The 13455-nt window shown below is 46.3% G+C and overlaps 1 protein-coding gene across 1 annotated transcript in view; it reads right to left on the reverse strand.

Moving 5' to 3' along the window:
- The window catches only part of FARP1 (FERM, RhoGEF (ARHGEF) and pleckstrin domain protein 1 (chondrocyte-derived)), a gene marked incomplete at its 5' end in the record, with an annotated part of 192374 nt that overhangs the window by 24852 nt on the left and 154067 nt on the right, over nt 1–13455 (reverse strand). Inside the window, 2 exons of the mRNA XM_011992457.1 lie at nt 548–626; nt 13318–13451. Of these exons, the coding sequence (XP_011847847.1) occupies nt 548–626; nt 13318–13451 (213 nt within the window). The remainder of the gene's footprint in view (nt 1–547; nt 627–13317; nt 13452–13455) is intronic.

Genomic DNA, 13455 nt, shown 5'->3' on the forward strand with positions numbered 1-13455 from the left:
GGTTTTGAATCATCCATTCCCAGAAAACACTTGTTCTTTTGGGTACAACGCAAAACTTTCCAAACAAAACTAAAGTGATTGGATTTTCATTCCTGCTTTGAAATAAAAGTATCTAGAAAGGCTGGAGAAGGGTTTGCCAAACAGTCATCTTCCTGCTGTGCCTTAGACTAGACCGGGGTGTCCGATCTTTTGGCTTCCCGGGACCACATTGGAAGAAGAATAACTGTCTTAGGTCACACATAAAATACACTAACACTAACGATAGCTGATGAGCTAAACAAAACAAAACAGAACAAAAAAACCCAAAAATCACCAAAAAAAAAAAAAATCTCATAATGTTTTAAGAAAGTTTATGAATTTGTGTTGGGCCACATTCAAAGCCGTCCTGGGCTGTACGCGGCTGGTCGGTGGTGGGTTGGACAAGCTTGGTGTAGACAGTCAAATCAGGAGATGCACGCTGACGGAAATGGCTTATGGCCTACACCCACAGCAGCCCCGCTCGATTTTCCTCGGTGAACTTGCTCCACCCAAATCTCAACCAGCTCACCTTCATGCCCTGAATGTTCTTCAGCATGACATCGCCGATTCTTTGGTAATCTCTGATTTGGGCATTCGAGCGGCCTTCCCTGAGAGCAAAAGCAAAGGGTTGGAAATGCAAAGCGTTAGTAGTGACATGACCAGAAGAGGCCCAGCCCTGGGTTACAAATATCAGCCTACTGCTTTCTTTCCAATCACCCCTCCCCGGACATCTGGACCTCTCCTGAACTTCTTATGGAGTCACGGAATGTTACCGTTGGAGGGAGACTTGGAAATTACCCCACTCATCCTGCAAAGAATTCCACTTAATGCTTTGAAAGAGACAAGAGAGAACCAATTTCCGATCCTTTTAATTTGGTTTAATTATTTTACTCTACCCATCTGCACACTGGAGTTTGATTTTATATTATTTTTTTCCATCCACACTTGGGTGATTTTAGCATCATTAGGTCAGCACAGAGATCATTTGCAGTAAGTGGCTTGTAAACAGATTCTATCCTAGAGATGGGTACTGCCAGACACCTGCAAGAAGCAAGACTCAGCCCCAGAGCAAGGCTTCTGCTTCCAAGAGTGCTTGCCTGAAGCAGACCAATAGCTGTCCGTACCCCTTGGGAAGAGAAATGCATAATTGAGAAAGGACAGGAGATGGTACCTGAAGGTGGGAGTGACGCAAATGCCATAGAATAGGGTAGGGTGGGTGGCCCAGGAACAGACAGGCATGGAGGGGAGGGCCATGGCCCCCCAGACACGTTGGGTGCTAGACAGCAAAGCTGTGGGCACTTTCAGTGAGGTTTGGGGTACACGTATACCTTTCCAATGGCTCACTGATCAACGCAGAGAGAAATATAAAAACATGGATGGTAGCGAGTATTTATTAAGTACTGTCCATGCACCGGACACCGTGCAGAGTTCATTACAGGCATGAGCCCTTTTAGTCCTCATAGAAACCCTCTGCGGCAGGTACCACTATCACCCTCATTTTACAGTGAAGGAGACAGAAGCATAAAGCAACCATGAACTTGTCTGATATCTGTCATCACGAGGTGTGAACTCACACAGGAGCTAGCTCTAGTTTCCCAGGCCACGCACCTAACCGTTATGCCAGTGCATAGCTGCAGACTTTCCCATCAGTGAGAAAGGAATTTCCCAGAGACAATTAAAACATCGTTTTCAACAATCAACCTGGCAATTATCTTTAAACCAACTGTCCAGGAAAACCAGAAGCCAACTTACATGAAAGGAACGAATTAAAAACAACAGCAACAACAAAAACCTGGCACTAGGCTTCTAATAGGAAGTGAGAGATCCTCAAAGTGGAAAAAAATAGCTGGTAACTGAAGTCAGGAGGGACCCAGGATCTACATACACCTTATGCTGGTTAATATCGAGTGTCAACTTGATTGGATTGAAGGATGTAAAGTATTGATCCTGGGTGTGTCTGTGACGGTGTTGCCAAAGGAGATTAACATTTGAGTCAGTGGAGTGGGAAAGGCGGACCCACCCTCAATCTGGGTGGGCACAACCTGATCAGGTGCCAGCGTGGCCAGAATAAAAGTAGGCAGAAGAATGTGGAAAGACTAGACGGGCCTAGCCGCCCAGCCTACATCTTTCTCCCATGCTGGATGCTTCTTGCCCTCGAACATCAGACTGCAAGTACTTCAGCTTTGGGACTTGGACTGGCTTCCTTGCTCCTCAGCCTGCAGACGGCCTACGGTGGGACCTCACCTTGTGAACGTGTGAGTCAATACTCCTTCATAAACTTCCCTTTATATATACATCTATCCTATTAGTTCTGTCCCTTTGGAGAACCCTGACTAATACACACCCCACAGATGTGGTAGCTAAGAACCTTCTGGCAACGCGAGAAAAGGCTTCCACTGGGACACTCAGAGCCTTCCTGTTGACTCAATCTCTGATTCATCAAGGATCTTCTGATGAACAGAAGAGGGCAAGGAGGATGCACACGCTTAATTAAGCAAACCCAGAAGACAGAAAAGTCATCGTGTGTAGAAACAGGTTGCTCCTGGCTTCACATTCCAGGCAATCAACAGCATTCTTTATTCCACTGGTTCCAACTAAGCATATAGAGCAAATGACATCACAGGGGAGACTGAGGGCACCCAAAGCTTTTAGATAATAAAGCTTCTCTAAAATGAAAGACAAGAGAGCACCCCCAGGCTCCCCAGCTCCTTCCTGGGTCTTCGTTCCTGCCCTGTGTGCTAGGAGTCTTCAACCTGGTCCGTTTTCTTCCACTAGCACAGCATACTCAGTCCTTTGCGTTCTTAGCGGCCTTCATTGGCACTGCTCGTCTGCTAATTAAACACATCTCTCCCCACCGCTCTCCTAAAAACGTTCTGGGAAGATGGCCATTAGCCTCTGAGCCACCAGAGCCCATCTCCCCTCCTCCTATATTCGGGCTTTCCGGGCTGGTCAGCCCCACTGCATGGCCCTCCAAGCTCATCCGCTAGGGGACGCTTTCCTCTCCAGACTCCCTCATTTCTCTTCAGGCCAACCATTCAATTCTCGTGGCCACCTCTTCAGGCTGCTCCCAAGCTCTCTGTGTGTTTTGGGAGCCCTTTGGTGGTCCTCGCTTTTCACCCTCTACTTCTTCCTATACAAGCCCTCCTATTTGCCCCATGGCAAATAGGAGTTCATGATGAAATATCAGTTCATGATGCCAAACCACGGCTGATGCAGGTAATGCATTTCTTAGACCATCCAGAACGCTCCATGTGAATAACCCCACATCTTGTATCTCAAACATAAGATGTTCCAGATTTTAGGATCTTATTTCCAACACCAAATCCTCTTCCTCCATTTTAATTTTTTTTTTTTTTTTAAAGATATGGGGTCTTGCTTTGTCACCCAGGGTGGAGTGTGGTGGTATCATCACAGCTCGCTGCAGCCTCAAACTCCTGGTCTCAAGCCGTCTCCCTGCCTCAGCCTCCTGAGTAGCCACTTAGAGGTGTGCACCATCAGGCCAGCTTTTTTTTTTTTTTTTTTTTTTTTTAAAGATGTGGTCTCACTATTTTGTCAAAGCTGGCCTTGAATTCCTGGACTCAAGTGACCCACCTGCCTCAGCCTCTCAGCTGGGGTTATAGGTATGAGCCACAGTGCCTGGCCTTGTTATCTGGAACTTAAATAATTGGCCCCAGAAGTTTTTGAATGGATCTGCCATTTGAGAACATACAGAAACAAAGGACTGAAGTTCAGAGGACATCATTTAGATATTCCAGTGAGAGTCTGGATTTCGGGGGAAGAAATGGGGAGGCTTCTGGCTTCCATTAGTAATAAGCAACACCCTCTGTCTCATAGACACACCCTTATTCAAGAGAAAATGAAGGGCTGGGAAGAGGATGCTGGGTGAGGGCAGTGGGGACTGAGATGGAAGCCAAATGTCATCTAGTTCGCTTTCTCTGTTCTTTTGCCAACTATTTATTATCTACTGATGTTAAAACTCCAAACTCGAAAGAACCTTCCTTCCCACATCCATCTCTCTCTAAGTCCCCAGCATCTTTCATGGGAGAGACGGCTCTGGGTTGACACCATCAGACCCCTGTGCGGCTGGGAAGATGCAGATGCCTAATTGCAAAGGGGTCAGGCTACGTGATGTGGTGAGTACAGGCTGGGGGCCTCTGAAGTCACTGCAAACAGTACAACACATCTGTCTTTCTCGTCTCGTTCTGTCCCCACCTCAGGTCACATAGCAAGTCCCAGCCCTGCTTGGTTCCAAATACACAGGACACAGCCCCAGGGACTGGGGGCAACATCCAAATTCCTGCTGCCCATCTAGAAATATCCTCATGGTGTTACTTCCTCTACATGTCACTACCTCCAAATCTATAAAGCCGAAGTGTTCCTTCTATTATGAATAGCTAAAAGGTCACTGGACTATCAAGAACATGAAAAGGAATTCTAACCCTTCCACCACGTCCTCCGGATGTTAACCTCACAAGAAAGGGGTCCTTGTCCGCAAGGCAGGGCCACATATTTGTTGCCTGCGTAATTACCACACAGCAACAAAGATGAAAATTCTTTTGACAATTTCACTTAGGAAAACCATGTAAAGTCTGCTAAGAAGCTGCCTGGATGCTCCATTCTGACCTGTGCAATGTGATGAACTTACTCCCAGGAGCCACGACACATCACGTCAGCAAAGGACTCAACACACACTCACACACTTCATGAATTTCCAGGTCTTCCTGACCTCATATCCAAACTTCATTCACCACAATGTGAGCTGGTCAGTCATTCAGCAGCAGACTGACTGACGGCAAGGAAGAAGAAAAGGACATGAAAATGACCAACTGTGGGCGGGCCGCTGGCCAGCAGCAAGGTTGTCTCCAAGGGTGGACTGTGAGTGTTTTGCCCACCATCTCCCTAAGAGGAGGCGGAAGGACAGCCTGTACGAGTTTTGTCTCTGACTGCCAAGAAACACTCGTGCAGGCTGTCGTCGCAGGCAGGGGCAAAGCCAGCCACGATCAATCAATACGTAGCCCTCTTACTCACCTCCCCAACTGCAGGGTCAACATAAAGCCCATTTAGAACATCAGAGAAACAGTTCACAGTGTGCTGGTGACCTTGGTGGCAATAACATCTCCCAACTCTTCTCTAAAGCATCATGAGCCCCAGGGCGTGGGCTCCCTCTGACTGGGCATGTTTTCCGGAAAGCAGTAACATTTGGCCAGGCTGTGGTGAAGTGCCCGGGGAGATTCCTTAACCATGAAAGAGGGCAGTGACTGGCACGCTGCATATCCCGAGGGCCCAACGTAAACCCAAGCGTGTTTACTCATCACCCAGCTCTCCCCTTCTCTCCCTGCCACAATACGAAGAACCGTCTCCTCAGAGTACACACGCCAGCAGTGCAGCGTGGAGCTCAACGGCTCCTTTTTGTCCCCTGGCTCTATCTCTAGATGCTCATTCAACCCCGAAACGGATCTTTTTTTGACGCCTCTTAGTCTTCACTTGCAACACCAACACCACATCATTGTCATCACTACTCCCTGCAGTGTCTAGGATTCTAAATGGAAAAAAAGGATGAAATTATGTATGCTTGTGTGTCTGTGTAAGCGAAAAGCATAGTGTGAACTGAATAAGTGGGAACAGACGGACCCTACATTAATATATGGGGTGGGGAGGGTGGCTGGGTTCCAAAAGCAAACAAATTAGCTGAAGTCACACTGTGTGTGTGTGTCTGTGTGTGTGTGTGTGTGTGTGTGTGTATATATACATATAGTTTTTTTTTTTTTTTTTTGAGACAGAGTCTCGCTTTGTCACCCAGGCTGGAGTGCAGTGGCGCGATCTTGGCTCACTGCAACCTCTGCCGCCCGGGTTCAAGTGATTCTCCTGCCTCTGCCTCCCGAGTGGCTGGGATTACAGGCGCGTGCCACCACACCCAACTAATTTTTGTATTTTTAGTACAGATGGGGTTTCATCATGTTGGCCAGGCTGATCTTGAACTCCTGACCTCAGGTGATCCACCCACCTCGGCCTCCCAAAGTGCTGGGATTATAGGCGTGAGCCACTGTGCCCGACCTAATATATTGTGAATGACATATGTATCAGCCACATGTGATATATGCAGATTTTTCAGTAAAGTCCCATTAATCTTAGCATTAATTCACATGCCTACTTGTCAAGACGACATTTGTGCGAGAGGCATCTTCAATGGGCCGGGGACGCCGCGCGGGAAACACAGAAGACAGAAGCCCTCCCATTCTCAGCCACCCTCAAGTCTGTCAATTACACTCTTAGGTTGCTCAAAACTATGGCTTCTATCTTGCCTTCGTGAGGTTTACCACCAGGTCGAGTTGAAAAAGAGGATCAAAAGTGACAACCCAGTCATGGGCAGGTTTGATAGCACCCGGGTGAGCCCCGGTATCATTCCTGTTGCCAACAGGGCACGTACTAAAATACAGCAGAAGAGAAGAGCCGTGTCAGACTCGTCAGTGGCCTGGAGAGTGCTTTCTCTCAAGTGTCTTCTAGTAGAAACCCACCTGCAAATTCTGGCAATTGGAAAAACAGTTTCATTTGTCTCAGGGAAACAGCTTGCTCTCAAAGCACTGTGAGCTATATAGTCACGAATAAGGCAGAAAATCCAAGAAAAACTAGTTCCAAGCTATGCTTAAGAACATGAAATCTGGCCAGGCGTGGTGGCTCAACGCCTGTAATCCCAACACTTCGGGAGGCCAAGCCGGGCAGATCACTTGAGGTCAGGAGTTCAAGACCAGCCTGGCCAGCATGACGAAACCCCTTCTCTACTAAAACTACAAAAATTAGCTGGGTGTGGTGGTGCACGCTTGTAATCCCAGCTACTCAGGAGGCTGAGGCAGGAGAATTGCTTGAACCTGGGAGGCTTAGGTTGCAGTGAGCCAAGATCACGCTGCTGCACTCCATCCTGGGCAACAGAGGGAAACTCCATCTCAAAACAAAACAAAACAAAACAACAAACAAACATGCAATTTTACTCATGCTTAAAAAGGAAACAAGGCCAAGTGTGATGGCTCATGCCTATAATCCTAGCACTTTGAAAAGCTGAGGTGGGGGGATTGCTTGAAGCCAGAAGTTCAAGGCTGCAGTGATCTATAATCATACCACTGCACTCCAGCCTGGGCAACAGGGTAAGATTTTGTCTCCAAAAAACTAATAAAAATATAAATAAATAAAAGGATATTCCATCATACATTTTGTTTAGCCACTCATGTCAATGGACATTTGGGTTACCTCTTCCTTTTGGCTACTGTGGATAAAGCTGCTGTGAACACTGATGTACAAGCGTCTGCTGGAGTCCCTGCTTTCAGTTCTTTGGGGCACATGCTGAGGAGGGGAACTGCTGGATCCTATTGTAATTCTGTGCTTAGTTTTTTGAGGAACCCTTATGATTTTTATTTTAATGATACTTAGCACAAACACTTGAAGCTTCAGAGAGCTGGTAGAATGATAAGAAAAATATTTGATTCATTTTTGTTCTATGATGGCTCACTAGTGCTTCTATAAAGATGCTCCATTTTTCTGGGCAGTGAAACAATTTTCTGACCTGCTCAGTCATCTGCACTTCAGCTACTGGCGTCAAAGCAACACAGTGCTGCTCCCCTGTGAAACTCCTGACAGCAGCTTGTGAGAGTGTCCCATCCCGGAAAGAGCCCCCTCTCTGCCCTGGAGGGCTCTCCAATCCCTCAGGACGCCCTTCTCACATCTCTTACCCCTGCAGGACTTCCTCCTGCCTGAAGTCTGCTCCTGTACACCAGGAACTACCTTCCTCAAACCATCCTTGCCCTCCTGGCTGCCATTCTCCAAGACCTGCTGTCTTCTGGACCCTCCACCCCTATGTGTTCTTTTTCTTTTTTTTTCCAAACCTCTGGTGGCCTCTTCTGTTTCTTTTACTGGTTTTTATGCTGCCATGATCTACATTTATGGAAAGCAAACTGCTTTCCATAAATAGTCAATAAAGGTATAGTCGAGAAGATTCTGCCCTCAGCTCTCTTTTCCTCTCAATGTTCTCTTCCTTGAAGATCTGATTCTTCTTGTGGATAACTTCCAAACCTACACCTTTCTGCCTCATTTCCTTCCTAAGCCTGGGACCCACATTTCCAACTGTCTGGAGCACTTTATCATGGGGCCTCAAAATTATCGTTCCCAAAGCAAGCTCATCTTCCCTTATTGTACTTGTATGCTTCTTTCGTCCTGGCTTAATTTCCCTCCCATTTTCATGACCATCCTCTGAGCTGACTGTGTTCAAAACTCTAGGTGGCCTCCCCTCTCCTTCCCCGCTGTCCCACAGAGCCCTGGCCGCCCAGTGATATCTCAACATTCAGTCAGTCTGGTCCTCCCGGCCAGTCTCCTGCATGCTTTCCACGTGACTCTGGCCAAAGTTTCTCCTAAAACGTTCAGCTGATCCTCCATGAAAACTGTGTGCACCCCATAGCCAATTCTGAGGGTCCCTTTGTACGACTGACTGCTTGCTGTCTTCCAGCTCCCAGCTGGCTCGTAAGTGGAGATTTGTACCCTGCAGAATCTACCAAGGCACTCTGTAGCAAAGCAGGCCTTCCATCCATCTCGGGGAACCCAGCTGGTCACCTTGCACTCAGCCTCTGCCTGTCACCTCAGGGCTGGCATTTGGGAGTCCTGACTGCATGCCAAAGGTTGTTAAGTGGCTCTCTCTGAACTCATTTGAACAGCTGAGTAAACTGTTCTTGCCTTCACAAGGAAAAGAACTCCTGAAGTTATTAGAACTCACCAAACCAGTTTCTTTGTTTTTGCAGAAAGCAGGTAATGTGGCTTTGCCAGCAAGAAGCAGGCCTTGGGCGTCCTCCTCCTCAGATGTGTTTAGTCAGGAGAAGGTGACATTTGGAAAGGGGCAGGTGTGTTTGCTGAACTGAGCTTCAGCCTAATCATTCCGGAAAACTTCCCGAGACTTTCTCTGCCCTGTAATTTCCGCACTGTTGATGGAAGTATATGGCAGTCTCATGCAGGACTGCGAAGGGAAAGTCACACTCACTAGATCACTTATGTACCAAATTCTGGGGAACTTTTGGTGCATATTACACTTTAGATCTCTTTCCATTAATGATAATCATTGAAAATATTATCATGGAATAAAATCTACACTTTAGTTAACACAACGTACCAACATTGTTTTCTTAGTTTTGCCGACTCTCCTATGGTGACATAAGATGTTAATGGGAAGAGAATGGGTACAGACCATATACAAACACTGCTGTCTTGGCAACTTTTCTCTGGGATTATTTCCAAATAATTATTTCCAGATAAAAAGTTTATTTTTAAAAAATGATCAGCTTCCCCGCTTTCTCTGTGCAGTGCAGTATATTAAGTCCTTTCCAGACACTATGCCATTTGCGTAACACCCTGCATGGGAGATGCCATCCACATTTCACCCAGAAGGAAATGTGGTTCAATAAGGCCCACACCTACAGCTGAACACACCCTCACGGCAGGGGTGTGACCTCAAATTCGGATCTTACCCATCCTAATCGACAGGAGCCAACCTGTGCTTCCTGTATCACGGCAATGTGAGGAAAGGCGTGGGTACACAAACATGCACTGAACACACACACGTGCAGTTTGTCATTCAGTAGCCAGGGTGAATCCTTTCTTAATAAACTTTCCTGTGACCCATTCTTCTCACTGAATAGATTCAGCCAGAGGATTGCCTGTTCTGCATAGGCAATGATGGCCCATGTGTGTCCTCAGGGACAGAATGGGCAGCGACGCTCCATGCCCACCCTAGATATGACACCCACACCTGCGAGAGGACCCGGCCCTCTGTGCCCTATGTGCCTGCCTCCTCCTTTGAGAGTGCAAGTCCCCCATGGGCAAAGCCTGCCACTCACACACTCACCTACTCATTCATTCATTCATATATTCCTTCATGCATTGCTTGTACACTAAAGAAGCAAGAGTTATAACCAGTCTATGACATGCAAACCAAGGAATCATAGACTGTAAGGACTGTCAGAGGCACTGCAGGGTTGGTTGTTGCAGAAGAGGTATTCATCATGATCACCCCAAGAAGTACTTAAAAAACAGATTCCTAAGTCTCACTCCTAAAGTTCCGATTCAAGAGCGTTGCATAGGGCCTGGCAATCTGCATTTTTCAAAGCCCCCTCTAGTTCCCAAGCCCAGTGACTCTGAGGCACTGCCAGGTTTGGGGTTTTGCTCCACAATAAATCCTGTCTGGACATGGACAGTCAGTCTCTGCTGGAGCACCCCAGAGGTGAAGGAGCTCCTGACCTCACAAGGCAGACTCTCACTGCCACGCTGCTCTTAGGCTTCAGAAATCCTTTTCTGTGTTCAGACATTGTGCTTCTTGGGAAATTCACTCCATTGTTTGAATTTTGTCCTCTGATTCCACTAAGAAGATGCGTATGCGCTTTTCCACAGGACCAGACTGCAGGTACCTGATAGGAGCCATCATGCTTTCGAAAGTCTGTTCTCATCCAGTCACTCTGTTGTAATACAGGAATGCATTCTCATCCCATTTCACACGTGAAAGCCGTGTGTGGTGTAGTGTTCTGCGAGAGTGCCGAACCTTGAATTTTGAAGGAGCCATCCTTTTCCAGGTTCTGGGCTCTTTTTAATGAGGCATTTTAGGGCAAATGTTCTTGACCTTGGCTACACTTTGGAATCACCTGGGAAGTTTAGAAACTACTAATGCATTGGTTCTACCCCCCAGAGATGCTGATATAACAGGGCTGGGTTATATCAGGCTGCTCAAGGTGACTTCAACGAGGAGCCAATGTTGAGAGGTGCAGATCTAGAGAGACACTGGTTTCTCTCTGTGTTGGTCTATGGCTCATACTAAACTCATTCACACTCAGCCTTTTTCCCTTGGAACTCCTGCCACGTCAGGTCCTCCTCATCATGTTCTTGAGTAATTGATTAGCTGAACTTCACTGCAGCCCTTTCCAATGATCCCTGACCAGTGTTGTGTATTTGGGTTTGGGTCTACTGTTGAAAGGCTACTGCAGGTCCCACTGATGGAGCTGCTTGTTGACTATCTGCTTTCTCTCTAGCTTTGAGAACTTTACATGCTTCTGGTGTCTTTCTGTAAAACATGGGTTAAATTATGGATCTTAGAAAGATATTTTACTGAAAACCCTCTGGGAATCAAATTATATCAACTGCTTTTTAAGCAACTCAATACTCTTTCACAGATAAGGTAACGACTCGTGGTCATGGAAGATCCATGCATGCTTATGGCATTTATTCTGAAAATGAGTCGTATTAGACAGCTCTCTGCATTCCTCCCTGGTGGCATCCTCCAATGGGGAAGCCAGCTGAAGCCGCCATGATGGGCTTTTAGGGTACTGCAAACTGATGACATTTCCTATGTGTGGCCTCTCCAACCTTATTAAATCAGCTGCCACATGCACTGAGACTGCTAGAGTGACGTCAGCTCAAGAGGCCGTGAGCCTCCAGGAAGATGTGCCTAAGACAGTATTAACATGTCTTGCTGGCCAGAGAACAAACTGCCAAATGGGTTCTCCAGAGTTGTAAGGTCTTTGACCCCATTATGAGGGCATCATTCAACTTTGTATGAATGATGAGACACGAGGCAGAACACACGTGAAAGGTTCTAGGTCAAGCTTGGGAAGGTAAAGTTACATTTGCTAGAATTTTTATTTTTATTTTAGAGACAGGGCCTTGCTCTGTCACCCAAGCTGGAGTGCACTGGTGCAGTCATGGCTCACTGCAGCCTTGAACTTCTGGGCTGAAGTGATTCTCCTGCCTCAGCCTCTCCAGTAGCTGGGACCACAGGTTTACATCACTACGCCTGGTTAATTAAGTATTTTTTTGTTGAGACAGGGTCTTGCCATGTTGCCCAGGCTGCTCTTGAACTCCTGGCCTCAGGTGATCCTCCTGCCTCGGCCTCCCAAAGTGCTGGGATTTACAGGCATGAGCCACTGTGCCCGGCCAAATTTTTATTTTTAATTTTGAAAAGTGACATTTCTCTTATATTCATAATACCAAGACTCTAGATAACGTGGCATTTTCAATTTTTCCCATTTCCAGCAAGGCTGACTTTGTACCTATTATTTCTCCATTTCTGGCTGTGCTCTCCCCACTGGGGCCTCTCAGTAACACCTGCCACCTCCTTCTCTCAAGGGACGGAGAATTGCACATGAACTATCCTCCAAGTATAAAAAATGTACAAAGCTGGACATCACTTAGGGGGATCAGAGAGCTCCCGCTGCCCCAGCACATTGGCTTCACGACACAGAAAGCAGCTCTGCTTAGCTATTCAACTGACACTTGAATGCCGCAGTCTGGGATCACCCGAGGCAGGACAACCTCACATAGCGCTCCTTCAGGCCCTATGGTCACGGAGGGCCCCTAAGGCCACTCCAAACCAAATTCTCACTGGTAGTGAGGATACAGCCCATAATGGGTTCTATTTCTGCCAAAAACCTTTTGCTATTTTCTCCTGGCATTTTTCAAATGCATGTTTAGTAGACAATCAACTCCCCATGTGTCTCTCTCCATATAATTGTCTTTAAAAAACTGCCATAGGAATTGTCTACAAAACCATCTATTTTAGGTAAAAGTGCAGCAGATTCTGCATATGACAGTCCACAAAGCTTTTCCTGTTTTTTGTACCTCCCTCTTCTCTCACATTAATGTTTCATCTGGTATTTAATGGACAGGCTTAAGATTATTTTTAACCAATCTGCTATTGATGGGCACTTAGGTCATTTCTATTTTTTTAATTATTCATTGGATGTCTCTGTTCAAATGGCATTTCATGTATTAAAACAGATCCTTCTAGTTCAAGGTAAGGTAAAAGTGTGTGTGTGCACGCATGCACATGCTACATAGATCCGTTTTTCAAAGCATGTTTTAGACACTGGAGTAGAATACGGAAAACTGCACAAGGCATATATGTACTTCATAAATGACTTAAAGCAAGCACCAGTAAAATATTACCAGCACCCCTCAAAGCCTTCCTAAGCCCCTACTCTTTATAAACCCTATTTCCCCTCCAGAAGTAACTACTGTCTTTATTTTGTGATAATCATATAATCATTGTAAGAGAGGTAAAAAATCCATCTTGAAGAACTGCAAACCAAAGGAAAGAAACTGTAAGCGAGATCTAAGTGCATGTTGGATTTCACTGAAAATCATTTGAAGGCTGGTTTGTTTTAAGCCAGTTTCCTGCCTTTCATCTTTGTTCCTGCTTGCTGCTTACGAGGGACAACAACATAAAAATAACATGAGAAAGAGGGAGGGAGAAATGTAACTGGGAAGTAGAAATGTACTCACCACAGGGCAAGTCGTTGCTCAACTTCCTTGAGAAAATTGGTGTGAAATTTGTGCAAAGGTTCAAAATTCGGGAATATGAGACTTTTCAGCGTTTCTGGCATGGCGTCCTCCTTGCTCACCGTGCTCTGAAACCACTGG

The sequence above is a fragment of the Mandrillus leucophaeus genome, unplaced genomic scaffold, assembly GCF_000951045.1.
Source record: "Mandrillus leucophaeus isolate KB7577 unplaced genomic scaffold, Mleu.le_1.0 Scaffold1103, whole genome shotgun sequence".
Classification (NCBI taxonomy): Eukaryota; Metazoa; Chordata; class Mammalia; order Primates; family Cercopithecidae; genus Mandrillus; species Mandrillus leucophaeus.